This window comes from Suillus subaureus, assembly GCF_016647635.1.
Source record: "Suillus subaureus strain MN1 chromosome Unknown BJ212scaffold_101, whole genome shotgun sequence".
Taxonomy (NCBI): domain Eukaryota; kingdom Fungi; phylum Basidiomycota; class Agaricomycetes; order Boletales; family Suillaceae; genus Suillus; species Suillus subaureus.
Window position 1 is genome coordinate 20,889 of NW_024538657.1, and position 15,617 is coordinate 36,505.

At 44.6% G+C, this 15,617-nt stretch overlaps 4 protein-coding genes across 4 annotated transcripts; 3 read left to right on the forward strand and 1 right to left on the reverse strand.

Moving 5' to 3' along the window:
- Positions 1-1,812: 1,812 nt before the first annotated feature.
- BJ212DRAFT_87039 (uncharacterized protein) lies at positions 1,813-2,699 on the forward strand. Its single transcript, XM_041344248.1, has 3 exons — positions 1,813-2,221; positions 2,276-2,317; positions 2,375-2,699. Exons 1-3 carry the CDS (start codon positions 1,933-1,935, stop codon positions 2,539-2,541), a joined length of 498 nt encoding a protein of 165 aa, XP_041186000.1. The 5' UTR covers positions 1,813-1,932; the 3' UTR covers positions 2,542-2,699.
- A 4,257-nt stretch (positions 2,700-6,956) lies between these two features.
- BJ212DRAFT_1305154 (uncharacterized protein) lies at positions 6,957-9,276 on the reverse strand (the record flags this gene model as incomplete). The annotated part of the gene is made up of 12 exons (XM_041333723.1): positions 6,957-7,092; positions 7,125-7,139; positions 7,190-7,328; positions 7,610-7,893; positions 8,058-8,158; positions 8,192-8,295; positions 8,359-8,385; positions 8,449-8,524; positions 8,575-8,588; positions 8,844-9,000; positions 9,126-9,185; positions 9,232-9,276. The coding sequence occupies 12 exons, from the start codon at positions 9,274-9,276 to the stop codon at positions 6,957-6,959; spliced, it is 1,158 nt and encodes a 385-aa protein (XP_041186001.1).
- A 265-nt stretch (positions 9,277-9,541) lies between these two features.
- BJ212DRAFT_1305155 (uncharacterized protein) lies at positions 9,542-10,298 on the forward strand (the record flags this gene model as incomplete). Its single annotated transcript, XM_041333724.1, has 6 exons — positions 9,542-9,628; positions 9,655-9,732; positions 9,811-9,844; positions 9,894-10,074; positions 10,169-10,232; positions 10,260-10,298. The coding sequence occupies 6 exons, from the start codon at positions 9,542-9,544 to the stop codon at positions 10,296-10,298; spliced, it is 483 nt and encodes a 160-aa protein (XP_041186002.1).
- Positions 10,299-12,500: 2,202 nt separating this feature from the next.
- BJ212DRAFT_1305157 (uncharacterized protein) lies at positions 12,501-14,841 on the forward strand (the record flags this gene model as incomplete). The annotated part of the gene is made up of 11 exons (XM_041333725.1): positions 12,501-12,546; positions 12,677-12,742; positions 12,797-12,859; positions 12,958-13,010; positions 13,129-13,233; positions 13,311-13,457; positions 13,497-13,714; positions 13,958-14,061; positions 14,121-14,215; positions 14,421-14,517; positions 14,579-14,841. 11 exons carry the CDS (start codon positions 12,501-12,503, stop codon positions 14,839-14,841), a joined length of 1,257 nt encoding a protein of 418 aa, XP_041186003.1.
- Between the last annotated feature and the right edge of the window lie 776 nt (positions 14,842-15,617).

Below are 15,617 nucleotides of genomic sequence, written 5' to 3' on the forward strand. Positions count from 1 at the left end.
GCTTCAGACATCAAGTCTTGTGGCATTTAAATCCTAGGAAACCCACTCATCAAGCAACCTGTTTTGGCCATTTCTGAACTGAACAGGGAGTTTTGGCATCTCTGTGCAGAGACATGGACTTGTCTGCCTCAAAAAATGTCTGTTTCCCCAGTTGTCCCAATCACCCATGGCCAAGTTTATAGCTGGAATTTGTCATTATTTGCTTGTTTCTGGTCAACTTGTTGGTCTTTCAACATCAACCTCCTCTCCTACCTCATTCAGAATCTCTGGTTTAGATCAACATACTATTGCATTTAACCTGTCACAGCTGCTGGATCTTCTCCCTCAGCTATAACTTTGACTTTGTTATGTTGGCACCTCCAGTTTTGTTGGTCATGCCCTTCTGCACTTCATGCAGAATATATTGCTTGTCACTGCCTCTTCCACACATTGTTGAGAATTTTCCTTTCATGACTTGTGAGCATTCAATTCATGTTGGTATGGGCGATTGTAAGGAATATATGCTGTGCATCTATACTTGGCATGTGTCAATAATCTCATGTTTGCACAACACCCTGGGATGACGATGCATTAAGCATTATGATAGTAAGACAATGGTGATGCATGAAAGCTTACTATTTGTAATGCATAATCATGCATCAAGCCATTACACATTGTAAGACAGTCAGCTGTAGGACACTCAGCACCCAGTACTTCTGAATCGGTCCTTGATCAGAAGACACGGTATTGTCAGTGATGACAAGAATTGATCATGATGATGAGAAGTACCTTCCCCTCATAGGTACAGTTAGAAGAAGCATTTCCCCGCATTTCCATACAAAATAGACTATCTGTGCAAAACATATAATCCATGCCAAATAAATGTATGGTGTACATTACATCTCAGGAAGAGGTGGCACTGAGAGATCTGGGAGGTCAGTATCATTGTCTGAGTCTATGTTTGAGAGAGCTCTGTCAGATGATATACAGGGAGACCATGAGATCTGGAAATGATCAATAAATGCCTGGTGAATGCTTGCCCGCTTGGTAGCATAAGCACAGATGCCCTCAAGACACTCTATGTCCATCTCAGTATGCCAATGCCCCTGCTCAACCCACCAGTTGGCCTGCCACTCAAAAAACCTGAGAACACATTGCATTTCCTCATGGAGTAGCTCAACCTCCTCAGCCCACCGCATCGCATGAGCTCATGCTTTGCATCATTCCACCCTCACACCTATAATATATGTTAGTTAATCCTGTAATTCCAAACATTGCAACTCACCTTCATCATCTGTGCCATCCCTGTTACTATCCATGCCAGTCATAGTCCAAATCCATGTCAACTTCCATCTCCCTTGCCCAGGCATGATATCCAGATCAATAAGTGGTCATATATCACTGGAGTGCAGTGACTGAAGGCCACATTGCCACCCCACCTTTCCAAGTTGTTGTGCCAAGGTATTTAATGCATCCCATGCAGCATGGTACCTTGCAGTGCATGCAGCTTGTCATCCAAGGACACATTCCAAGGCATTCTGAGCCCTTGTATTTGCACCCTGCTTGTGTACCCACACCTTCTTGTATGTCAAGAGTGATGAATGTATATATAGACATTGATGGAGCTCTTGTAGTGCATCATGTGCCTGGGCCAGGCAGAGTTCCCACTTGTAAAGTCAGAGGTAGGTGAGACATGGACAATTTTTGATAGCCAAAGGGAGCCAGAGCTTTGAGTCCTCTGCACACTTGATTGTAGAGGTTGATGAGGTTGAAGTTGAGGTGGAGAGGTGGTGATCTGAGTCTGCTGAGGAATGAAGCTGACAAAGAAGTTAGTCTATGTGCAAATTAAGCGAGGTGGCGCAACACCTTTTTGCTTCTGCCACCTCGCGTTTCTCATCTACTTGAGCTCTAGCTTCTTGATCCAAGTATTTTGCATTAAGTTACAGTTCAATTATGTTACAAGAAAACCCTAACTTGGCTGTCCAACCAGATTTCACCTTGCAAGAACATCAATTAGCACGCCAGCAGCTCGTCGATGGAGGATTCACCGATGATCAAGTGGCCTGTTCGCTAGCAGTGTTATGGACATTAGCTAACAATGCAGACAAGGAACGATGGAACCTCAGGCAGGAGTGCTTGCAAGAAGCAAGAGAGCGGGAAGAGGAGGAAGAAGAGCAATGCCAACAAGTGTGCCAAGAAGAGGCAGAGGCAGTGCATCTAGAGGACAGAAAAAAGAACAAGAATAAGTACATACCACTTGTGCGCGGAAAAGTTCCCTCTGACCCTACCATATTACTGGCTCAATACACCACACAAAAGCTCAAAGCCGGAGATTATTGTGAGCTTCACTATTTCACAAACAGAGGCTTAGAGGACGCCAAACTGGCCACTCTAGTAGCGGAACCAGACACTATGGTTATGCTTCCTTCCTCGGAAGGGCTACATTCATGGATCCCGGCTGCAGCAGTTAAGGATCCAAAGGCAGCGCCAATCGTTAGAGACGAGCACCTCTCCTGGGAGGAGTTTAATGAAGCTGCACCTCACATGGTCACCTCGATGTGACAACATGACTGGCCTGAGGAGAAAGTCGAAATGCACATACAATTTTGGTATGCCCTTCAGGCGCACAGATGGCAACACTCTCCGGACCTGCTCAAGCAAAAAGCGCTCCTCCTCTACCAATCCCAGCAGCGCTGCCGTTGGCACCAGAGCATAGGGACGGCGAAGAGTTGGAGCCTCGAGGAGCTCAACAATGACTTGATTCTCGAAGCTCGAGAACTTCAATGAGAAACGTGAAAGGGAGACGAAGATAGCTATACAGGTCAGTTTCAAAGCCCCCATTACAAGTAGCACCCTATTCACATCAACCAATTCCTTTCCCTCCCCCCCTTTTTAAATTGTCACCTTGTGCAATGCATTTTATCACCTGTCGGCCATCATGCGCTGACATTAACCCCCCCCTCTGTCACACGTGTATGCACATGGACACTCCCTCGTTTCTTCAATGAAATTTCATTGGCCATCACGTGCCATGCCCAAACCCAAACCCCCGTCTCAATCATGATGATGAACACCTTTCCCATGCCCCCCCCTGCGGAATCATTCCGTTTTTCATATCACCGCAGCAAGTGGCAGCGGCATACCTCTCCAGTCAAGCCCAGCAATCTGCATCATCACAGAAGCACCCCTTCACCCCAGCTGAGGACACGCAAACTGGTAACCAAGCCAGTAACAAGAAGGTACAGACAGTACGTCCCTTCACGGCTACAGGTCCATTACCTTGCTGCGCAGTTTGTCTTGGCTGCAATCTGCACCATACCATCGAATGCACTGCCACCCAGACGTGGGACAAACAGTTTGACACGTTCTCGGAGCACATACGCAAAGGACTATGGACCAAAGACGGGAAGCAATTGTGTACTGGGTGGCAATGAGAAGAAGGTTGCACGACCCCCAAGCACGATGCCCGACACTTCTGTTCAGGGTGCGGAGCTACCACTCACGGTGCCCAGAAGTGTCCTAGAGCTCAGAAAGCAGGTACCACTGACTCCGTACAAAGCTGAAGTATGGGCACACGAGCTTCGTCGCGCAGGAGTCATTGAGCGTTTTATTAATATACCAGATGGACTCTGTTTAGGATTCAAAATAGACTTCCCTTCTATTTCAATTGTACAGACCCCTCTGAATAAAGAATCGATTGCCGAGTACAGGGTCGAATTCAATAGCATCATCCAAAAGGAATTGGACAAAGGGCGATACATTGGGCCGCTCACAGCTGACACATTAGAGAAGCTAATAGGACCTTTCCAATCCTCGCCGATGTCTATTATTCCAAAACCAAGCAAACCCGGCAAATTCAGAGTCATACAGAATTTCTCATTCCTGCTGTCCCCAAGCACCCCCCATCCAAACCCCTCAATAAACTCCTACATTAATGCCCAAGATTTCCCGACAACTTGGGACAAATTTTCAATCATATATAACCTAATAGCACACCTACCCCCAGGTTCAGAAGCAGCAATGAGAGATGTAGCGGAAGCATACCAAACGATTCCATTACATCTGTCCCAATGGCCAGCAGGAGTGATACGAGTCTTGGAAACACAATTCTGCATAGATACGTGCACAGCATTTGGAGCTACCCCATCAGCAGGGGTCTATGGACATGTTGCTGATACTGGAGCTGAAATTTTCCAGAACAATGGAATCAGGCCTTTAGACAAATGGGTAGATGATCATTTATTCATCAGAATCAGACAGGAATTCCTAGCAGAATATAACGAATGGAGGAAGCAATGGAACCAAACATTCGCAAAAGAAGGAATGCGCCAAACAGGTGGATGCATCTGGTTCGGAGAACTGCACCATGAAATGGGCAGACTAGAAGAGTCCAATGAAGACTGCTCGAAACCACTGAAGGACTTGTCAAACAACTCACCAAGATCAGATCACGACAGACTCTTCACTTTCAGCTTATGTGACATAGACGCCCTATCGGAAGACTTAGGCATTATATGGGAACCGCTAAAGGATCAACCATTCGCACCATCCATGATATACACAGGTTTTTCCTGGGATGTTCAGCTCAAAACAGTATCATTGAGTGCGGCCAAAGTAGACAAATATCTCGCAGCAATACACAAATGGCGCAAGTGGCATGCACACACCTTGCACGATGTACAAGAACTGTACAGAAAATTATTACATGCATGCAAAGCGACTCCCCAAGGCAAAGTGTACCTCACAAACCTCGAGGCGATGCTATCCTATTGCAGCGAGAAGCCATTTCTTCCCCATCGAGCAGGACAAAGGGTAGCAGATGATTTAAACTGGTGGTCAGAATTGCTACAATCTGGAAGTGTCACACGCACCATCTACCCAGCCCCCAAGCTTAAAAATCCATTCGCATTCTCAGACGCAAGTTCTGGGATAGGCATCGGAATAGTAATTGGGGATTGTTGGAGAGCGTGGAGGCTAATTCCAGGTTGGAAGACTCGCAATGGTAAACAAGACATTGGATGGGCTGAAGCAGTCGGGTTTGAGCTACTCACGTACACCCTCGCATCGCTCCTTAACACTGATGGACATGTTGTCATCCATGGAGACAACACAGGTGTCGTCAAAGGATGGTGGAAGCGCAGACACAGGAACATCGAAGTTAACGGCGTCTTCCGCAGGATTAATGAATTCATTCACAATCTTCCCTACACTTTCGATGTTGTCACATCATACATCACAAGCGCTTCCAATCCAGCAGACAAACCTTCTAGAGGGATATACGGACCAAGGAGCCTTCTTCTCCCCCCAACCAGTATTCCAACAGAGCTCGAGCCTTTCATCATTGACGCCACGAAACCACTCTCCACCTCAGAAATTCGACTCCTGCATAACGGGAGTTACTCCGCTCCAGCAGCCAAACTCATCAACCGACAACTCATCAGACAACAGGCTGACGAACGAGCTAAAGCTAGTAGGAATGACGAGGAGTTTTTCATCAGTAGGGCACTCCATGAGGAATGAGAGGAAGAGCACCTGTTTCAATGCACCGCTACCAAACACAAACAAAAACCTCGCATCAGTTCCTCAGAGCTATAGACCAGACCTAACACCCCAACCTTCAATTCTTCGGCCACATTGTCTCGCTCGAGATCGTTTGAGGCTGTGGACACCAGCTGGAAATAGTACTAGACAAGCAGTAGTGATGGCAGAGCAGAGAATCAACCACAAAATAACAGATACCCAGCTAGAGCATATTCTCGATGTTATAGGATCTTCATGGGCACAATCAACAAAAGAGACTTATGGAGCTGGTTTACTGGTGTTTCACGTATTCTGCGACACAAACAATGTCCCAGAAGATCAACACTGCCCAGTAGCACGAGTCTTGCTCCTCAATTTCCTTTGCAGTTGCGCTGGATCCTACTCAGGATCATCATTAGCAAACTATGCAGCCGGATTGAGAGCATGGCACCTATTACATGGTAGAGCTTGGCTGATCCCACCAAACAAACTCAAAGTGGTGCTAGACGGAGCATTGGCATCAGCACCAGAAACATCCAAGCGCCCAAAGAGGTCACCATTCACACCAACCTTCCTATGTGCAATTTGAGACCATTTAGATCTCGACACTCCATTAGATGCAGCCATCTTTGCATGTCTAACAACAACATTCTATGCCATAGTGAGGCTAGGAGAATTTACAGTGAATGCAATCAAAGAATTTGACCCAAAGAAACACGTTACGAGAGCAGGAGTATCAAACTCCACAGACCGCAATGGCCTTCGGGTCACCAAATTCCACCTACCAAGGACCAAGTGTTCCCCAATCAAAGGGGAAGAAGCGTACTGGGCAGCACAGGAAGGCCCGTCTGACCCTAGCAGAGGCCTAGAAAACCATCTGCACGTCAATCCAGCCAATGGAGATGTGCATCTATTTGCGTGGAAACACACAAAAGGAATGCGGCCACTGTCCAAAAAAGAGCTGATGAAGAGAGTTTCAATAGCAGTGAAAGCTGCGAACTTACCCAACCTGAAGGGACACGGCTTAAGAATTGGGGGGACCCTAGAATATCTCCTGTGCGGAGTGCCATTTGATGTCATCAAAGCTATGGGAAGATGGTCAAGTGAAGCCTTTACAATCTATTTGCGGGACCACGCAACTATACTCACACCTTACATTCAAGCATCACCAGCGCTAGAGCCTTTCACACGCTACACAATCCCCCCAATCCATTAAGAAGCAAGAGTGAGTCCATCTCCTAATCCTAGGGGCATCAACCTTCGCTGCATGCATCGTTGTACTCCTAATTTATGGGAACACAGCTCACCTTTTCATGCCATAGGTATGAAACTATGTTTCAAGCTGGAAAGCCCTTCGGGCTTTTGCCCAATAACTCAACACCCTAGAGTATCGTCACCAAAACGATAAGCATCATAACAGAAACCTTTTTCATTAGCAATCACCAAGTTTACAATTCCTAAGTCAAAGGCGAGCTTCGAAAGTGCATAGAATGCTCTGCACGATAGGCATGTACAGTGCTTGTGCTGTGTGCCACAACTCGATCTTGTGATGTAACATGTTTCTCTGGCACTGCAACTTCCCTCTCTGTGTATCTGTCACATGATTACTGAGACTCTTCACAAACCTAGCAACCCATTGTCTGTAAAATCCCTCAGCTTCATAATCAGGAGACAAATGCATGGAACTCACTGATCTTCTTCTAAGTCCAGCCCCAAGCCAATCAAAACCATTGCTGAGACCTCAGGATGTAGCAATACGTCTGTGCCACTTTTGAATTCCCAACCCTCCAGTTCTGCTAGCCTCAGATGAGCGCCAGCCTGGGTGATTGCTAAAACAAGTTAGCTCATTCATTTACAAGTCTTGCAGCAGACACATACCAACTGACTTCACCTCAAATAGATTTGGGATGCTCATATCAGTTGGATTAGCCTCCTACTATTCTACCTCAGCTTCCCAGGTTGTGTGATGTTGTTTGGTAATGGCTGTGTTGAGTTCTTCAAAGGCCACTTAGAAGCCAGCCTTCTCCTGCATTGCTTCTTTCATCTTACATAGAAAGCTTGCACCTAAAAGTACTTAGAGCTGCATCTTTGGGGGATGACAACCACTTACCTAGATTGACAACTTTTTTCCAATTCCAGTCTCTAAAGTGATCATCCAAAGTGTCCCATTGACTGCCCAGGCCCATCTCTTTCATACTAGATGCCACAGGGTTGATATTGGACCATCCACACTCCAGAGCCTTGCTATTAGTGTGCCCAACCCAATGAGACCAGTTGAAAGAAAGAGACATCTGACATTTTGTGATATGTGCAGGAAGGTGAAACTTAGGGACAAAGAAGCAGATGTCTTTGGAGGTGTGATCAAGGCAGTAATCTTCTGGAAGTGTCGCCATTCTAGACCAGAGATATTTGTGCCATTGGCACACAATGTCATATAAGATGTTGAGAACTTCTACAGAGCAGTGGTGTAAGGTCAAAAAGAACAAAAAATCCATATTAATATATCTGAGGTTGGTAAGTCAGTGATGCAAATACACGAACATTGAAACAGTACATACCTCTTGCCTTTCTGCAAGTCACCCATGCTGTTAGGAAGTTTCATGTTATGGTGTGCACAATTGATTGTGCCAAGTCCTATAGCCTCATAATGGCCATTCCACTTCAAAAGACCAGTATTGTCAGTCAAGCAAACCAAGGAGTGATAGAACTCATAGGCAGAAACCTTTGATTTGAATGATAAAATGTGAAATTGATAGAGCACACAAAAAGTAGCCATGGTTCTCAGATCGCTGGTTGCTGCAGGGAACCATCCAACACATAAGAGTTGTTGAACATGAGATTGTGCCTTATCATACTCACAAAAGTCTATGGTGACAGGATGGATAGCTAGGGTGTTGACCAGAATAAAATTGTCATTGTAGGCTCAAGTAGGAAGCAGACATGACTCACCAACCTTGTGACTGAGTTGGATGTGAAGACCAAGATCTTTGAGGGTTACACTTTGAAAATAGGTGCTGTTCCATTTCTGTGTTCCCATCAATCATAAGCAGCATCTTGATTGAGAAAAACACTCACCTCCACACAATGCACTGGTGAATGAGCATGAGCGTAAATAATACATGCTTGACATAATAAATCAGGGGCAAAACAATCTTTGCAGTGGTACAAGCCAACATTCATCCTGCAGGACCTGTATAAGTCAGATGAAAAATCATGGCCTCTCCCATTGTAATAGAGCATTTCAAGAAGGAACAGTTCACAGCCATGGTCTATTCAGCAATGGAGAGGATTATCCTAGAAAGGGTAAGTATGTGCAAGGCAAGTGGGAAGTTCTGCACAAACACCAGGTATGCGATCATGCTTGGCCTGATCTCCTATGTCCACTTCAAGTGGTGTGTCTTCATCCATTGGAGAGTGATCATAATAGGAATGATCATAGTCACCAATGTTAGTGCCAAGATCAGTTGCAACATAGGAGGGTACCGAATCTTTGAAGACAGTCTGGTGAGATGTTAAAAGACCATGTGACAGGGAGGAAAATTTCACTCTCTTGTGAGCAGAGGGCACACTAGATGAAGGAAGGACTACATATTCATTGAAATGAGATTGCATGTGCCCACACCCACTACCATAACCAAGCTTGATGCCATGCTGTCCACACCCATGTCCATGACCATGACTGTCAACTTCACAGAATATCCAAGGCAGCATTCCAACTGGAATGACAGTTACTTCTAGTGGGGGTGGGACAGCTGGAACATCACTGGAGCTTGACATTGTAGGGGAGGTCTTCTATGTCATATCCAATGCAAGTGTGGGCTGTTAGAGCAATGAGCATTAGGAATTGTAAGGAGGATCACTTACTGTACTTCGGGATCCTCCAAGTCTTATGTAGTGCAAGAACTATGCTTGGTGGAGTTTGTCAATGTGAGTGAGATATAAGATGCAATTGAAACCAGATTCTACTTACCATTAGCCACCAAGCCCCTTCACACCTAGCATCATCCAGTCTGATTCCCTCTTGCACTGCCATTCAACTAAAATGAAAGTTTTTCCTATGCTCATCAAGAAACAAACCTTCAGTTTGTTGAATTGGTTACTGTGGTGGAGCTTCTGCATGATCAGCTTAGTAAGCTAGTGTAATAACACTTGCAGGTCAACACACTGAAATCATTTTCAGCCCTCAAGGCAGCCCACAGTCAGGCTGATCCTGAGACTAACCTGCCTGAACAGGTAGCAGAAGTGATTGCAGTCGGTTATTGCCCCACTTGTATTTTTCATGCTCACACATGCACTTGTTATGCGTGTAAGGCTCAGATTCAGCATAGAGGTGTGTCTCAAGGAGGTAAGTGCTTACTTCCTCAGCTTTAACAGTTTCTAATGGAGGATGCCAGACAAGGTGCAGAGTGCCTGGACCTCTGTGAGCAGTTTGAGCTCCTTGAACAGCACCATTGATGTTGGACCAGCTGGTGACACTGCTACCAACACTGTGATACCTAATGCGACTCCAGGCACTGCAACTCCAGCCATTGCCACTACAATGACTCATGGAAGCACTTCAGCTTCTGCCTACTGGTATGTTATTACTGTCAGGTAGGAGACTGGCATTTTTCAAGGATGGTATGTATCCTGTTCATTCATTCTAGCAGACTCACTAATTTTCTTATAGGCATAACATGCATTCCCATGTCATTGGTGTGCCTGGTGCTTGCTTTGGATGGTACTTCTCTCATGTGAGTGCTGATGAGGCATATGCACAGGCTCTTCAAGGTGGTACCATGCAGGAGTTGCCAGTCTAATAAGCCCTTCTGATACCTACCATATGTATATACAAATTATGTACCCATTTGTACTCATCCTATGTGTGTTTTGTGTGTTTCTTGCCCAATAATGATTGTATATGCCTCATACATTCCAAAATTCAGAAATGTAAGCATCAGGCAGATAGTTGGGTTTTCACAACTGCACATATGAATGTCAGGGTACAATAGCTATAAATCAAAGACCCTGAAAGACATTGGTTGATGGTTGGTTGATGGCACATGTTTTCACTGTTCATAGATGATTCTTATAATGGCAGCTGCACTGGATCACACAAATCAAGACTGACATTATTTCTATTGTAGACATGTAGGATTTTTACCTGAATATGTGGCAAGGAGTGTGTTCAGACATCAGGACAAAGTATGCTGCCAATTGACATTGGTGGGTTTAAGTCCTATAAAAGTCAGATGAAAATTACCAGTTGCAAAGCCCAAATCTGACCAACATTGACAGTCACAAGAATTTCATTCTACTTCCATTGTTATCCCCATGTATGGGTTGACTGAAACTGTATCATATTCCCAAAGAACATAGAGAAGCCAAATGAATGCATGGGCATTCATATTACACATGGTATGTAAATAAACACTTGTAGTTGATACTTGGTATGGGCTATGACACAGCTGATATTCTCACCTCAATCTCACAGGCATCAGTCTATCATTAATTTGAAGCACAAATCCAGATATCACTCTCAATGAGCCAGGTAGGACAAGGGGAATGTTTCACTGAGCCCATCTTCAATGGCATGAGTGACTCAAATCTCCTCATAAGTGCATTCCATTCTGAGTGCTTTTAAGGCATGGCACACAGGATTCAAGTACCTCTGAATGTACCTCTGAACTATAAGATAGTGATGTATCTATCAGCAGTGGACCGATGAATAAAATACACTGCAAGCAAGATTGTTTGATGACTTATCTTAGAGGCCAACCTCATGAAGTTATCAGTGGCCTGTTGCTGGAGTACTTGGAGACCAAGTCATCAGAGAAACTTCAGGCAGTCATAGGAGTGATAGATGAGATATTCATCAAGACTCAGCAGGTGGAAAATGACTTACTTGTGCAGGGAATCAGTACTGGCAAAAGGTACACCAAGGCCAGTCTTGCCACAAAAGCTGTCAAGGGCATGCTCTCTGTGCTAGAGGATGTGTTATGTGATGTTCTGGTGGATGATACAGACTTGCAAGAGAAGTATAACAGTAATGGATTCTTATTTCAACAGCTATGGAACTAGCACTCATCTACATATTACTTAATCACACTTGTTCATTGTTGCAAAGCATCAGCAAGTCTGGCATGATAGGGTACTTTACACAACAACCATCATCTGTCCCACAACACCCCAAACAACTGTACATTGAACAAGCATGTCTCATATTCAGTCATGCCCACCCTAACCAACTCAACAATGTCTAAAATCTGCCATCATCAACTGTCAGCTCTCCAATCAGGCAATGGGTTGTGATGGCTCACTTCTCCATGTGCTTTTTCTGCTGAACACAGCTCCTTCTTTTAATCTTCAGTCAGCTCCAAGTTCAACTCCCAGTCAGTGGTCAGCTCTGAGTCCACCTCCTGCTGGTCAAGCCACAGTATATCTCACTCAGGCCACATCTGCAACCATTCATCCAACAACTTTGTCTTGAATGTTTTAGGTGTTGGAATTGGGATGTGCTGGAATTCAGTTAAGTGGGGCATTAACCATACATGCTGTTTGCATATTGGCTGCCACATGTTTGACATCTACTCAATCGCATCAGGCCAAGTTCTGGAGTGGGCATCAAACATACCTCTGAGTCTTTTTTGTGTGTGAGCAGGAGTGTGAAGTACCTGAGTGAAGGTAGAGATTGAGTCATGTTGATTGTAATGCATGACTTTGATACATTTCCTTCTTTCAGAGAACTCATTCAAATCAAGTGGGATTCACCTGCTCTTTCCATCCCATGCTTATTGCCTCCCTTATTTGAATCAAGCAGGATTCACCTCTTACCTGTCACTCTTTCCATCCTGCACTCACTGCCTCTAATGACTTGAACATTTGAAGCACTAACATCTCCAGCTCAACATGCCTTTCTTGCCAAATGGTATGATGAATTCTCTCACACTGTTGCAAGCTGCTATGATAAGTTCTTTGAATCTATTTATGAGGCTTGGTTCACTCAATGGCCTGAGCACAATATGTACCTTGCTGGTATCATTTACCAGGGTGGGGAGCCAAAGATTAGTAGGTTGGGGGAGGCCATAATCCAGGCATGCATACCAAAATGCCAAGAGGTGAAGTTCAGATGTACTTGTACTGTAGTCCAGATGTTGCTCATTTATTTGCAGTTGATCTGGAACTATTTTGTGTGCAGAAAGGCAGTCCACATTCAACAGTGCTTTTTCACCACTAGACATATTCAAGCTTATTTGGATATACAGTGAGTGTTGCAGTTGTGTTCAGTGCACAGTGCAGTGAATGACCTGCACAACAGTGGCCTCAGAAATGGAGAAACTACTTGGTGATGCAGCTGGATGCCAAAATTGCTTCTTTGTATGTAGATAGATGTTTGAAAGAGATCCTCATTTTGACAGTGAAGTATTTACATGGATACTGGTAATGTCACTAAAATAATGCATTAAATGTTATGTGTAGGTCTCCTGGTACATGAACCCCCTCCCCCCAACACACTCTGCAGCCTGCTGACAGTGTGCTGTCCTCAACACAATGGTGCCAAAAAAGTGGACTACTTGTGAGCAAGAAGCAGTCCTGCAGTCTTTGTTAGCTGATTATTGGACATGCATACCTTCAAAAAATTACTCACAGTTCTGGCTGAAGATCAACCAGAAATTCTTTGCTAAATGGCTGATCCACAAAGAATTTTTCCCCAATGTCCAGAATGAGAATGATCTAACTGATGAACAAAAGGAGGTGATTAAGGAGCCACTGAAACAGTGAAAATTTGTGCATACTGTTGTTACATTAACAAACTCTTTGCTGACCACTAGTCACAGCAAATCATGTGCTGGTATTGCTGGCAAACAAATCTAATGTGTCTTGCACATTCAGGTGGATCCAGGGGGGTCCTCAGCATCAAAGAAGTACTTGCAGGAGGCAAGAAAACAAAGGGCCCATGGGCACTGAAGGAAGTGGAGGTTTACTCCTAAATGTACTATGCAGACAATGTCAAGCAGTCAGCCAATGAGGCAATCACAAAGGGAAACATCACCTCTCATGGTTCCAAGCTCCTTGTATATCATGAGATCACCATGGAGAAATATGAGGCAGAGTTGAGCACTGTAAAGGACAAAGTTAAGAGGAAGCACAAAATGTTACACAAGAAGTTTAGAAAAGCTCACAAGATTGTGACAGCCAAGATAAGGGAAGAGGTAGATGATGAGACAAAGATGAGGTATGTACCTTTGGTCAGGATATTCACCACTAAATTGACAAGTGGACAGGGCAATCCATGAGCTTCTAGGTGTGTTAGATTGCATATTCTGACACCTAAGCCACATGATGGGAGGATGGAAATTCTCTGTCCTCATGGGTGGCTGTGATACTGAAGCTGGAGGCACTATGTGATTCTTTGAGTGTGTGAATCACCTATCTATACAATTCCTCATCAATTGATCAATTGATTGATTTGAAACAGTTACCACCTTGGAGAATGCACTACAGGAGGGCAATTCTCAGACTTGTATGATAGATATGGTGAGGTGCTTAGGGCATATGCAAGGTTTACAGAGAAAAGTGTTGGTAAGTGTGGGAGTCATATGAAGATTGCAAGACCTACTAACATTAAATGCAATGTTAAGAGTATGAAGAAAGTTTACCAGCTGTTAAGCAGGACAATGCCAGTGACCTTGATGATGACAAGGATGAGTCAAGTGACAATAACTCTAGCAGTGAGGTTGGTGAGAGAGAGAGATGAGGTCACTGAGACAGTAGGAGACAATGTTGGAACTGTGAGAGAGTCAGACTCTTGGGAATTGCTTTATCAGCTGAAGGACTGGATTCCTGATGACTTTAATGCATCACAGCCAAACAGTGTGCAGGAGATAAGCTCAGCCTCCATTACTAATAATACACATGACTAACATTGTTTATTCCTCTAGCATGAACCATGCACTGATGGTATTGACTATGACAGTCTTCAACATGCCAACTACGACACTGCATTGGCTCTTCTTGAGACATCTCTGAAAGACCTAGGTATGTATGACACACCTGAGCATGGAGACTGGTGACTTACAGCTGCCCATTGTTCCTCCAGGGAGATGTGAAGTGCTGATCCCTCCATCTGATGCATCTGCATCTCAGCCATCTCAGCCAGCCCCAGTGATCCCTGTGCCTCAGCCTCCTACACCTCCCTCTCCTGCGTCTACATCCCAGCCAGCCCCAGTGATCTCTGTGCCTCAGCCAGCCCCAGCAATCCCTGCACCTCAGCCTCCTATGCCTCAACCTCCCACACTTCCTACTAATCCTGCATCTCAGCTAGCCCCTGCTCCTCTTCCAGAGGATGATCAACCTGTTTGACATACTGGTAGGGCATGCCCATCAGTCCCTTGTAGCCAGCACAAACTAGACAATGTCATTGGTGGAAACTCAAAATGAGGCAGCAAGTGCAAAGGCAAGGATGTAATTCACAGGTCTAAAAAGTCAAAGACTTTGTAGCATATTTACTTCAATTGGAAGTATTGTACTTTGTGTATAATGGATTTAATTTTGTTTAATAACCTCTGGATCATGGTGCATGTATGGACTTCCCAACATTCTGACTCTCGCTGGTCTCAGTTGGAGGACTTAAAAAAATTTTGGGCACACAGGAAATGCCATTGTCACAATACTATGGACTTTGTCAATTTTCAGACATTCAGAAAATGCCAAGTACAAACTTGGGTTATTTAATGATAGAGCTCAGGAACGAAGGTATGGGGTTTACGTAGCCAGGTCAAACTTTGATGTCAAAGCCAGGTACAGGAAGCCCCAATATTTAATGGTCCCAAAGGTAAGGGGTAATGGAAGCCTGCTCACCTTTTTGTATGGCTGTATTAGGCAATTATGGTAGCACCCTGAGCTGGAGTACTAATGCATTAGTGCTCCCCTTTTTGTATGGCCAAATTGGGCAAATAGAAGCACCCCAGTGAGCTAGAGTGCTAATGCATCACTGATGCATTAGGGATTCGCAAAGATTCACCAGCATGCCTCAAAAGGTGCAGTAACTGTTCATGCATCATGATTGTCTTACAAATGTAATACAATCATGCATGAATATGACACTATGGGCTGGTGTTTGTGCTCCTGAAAATCTT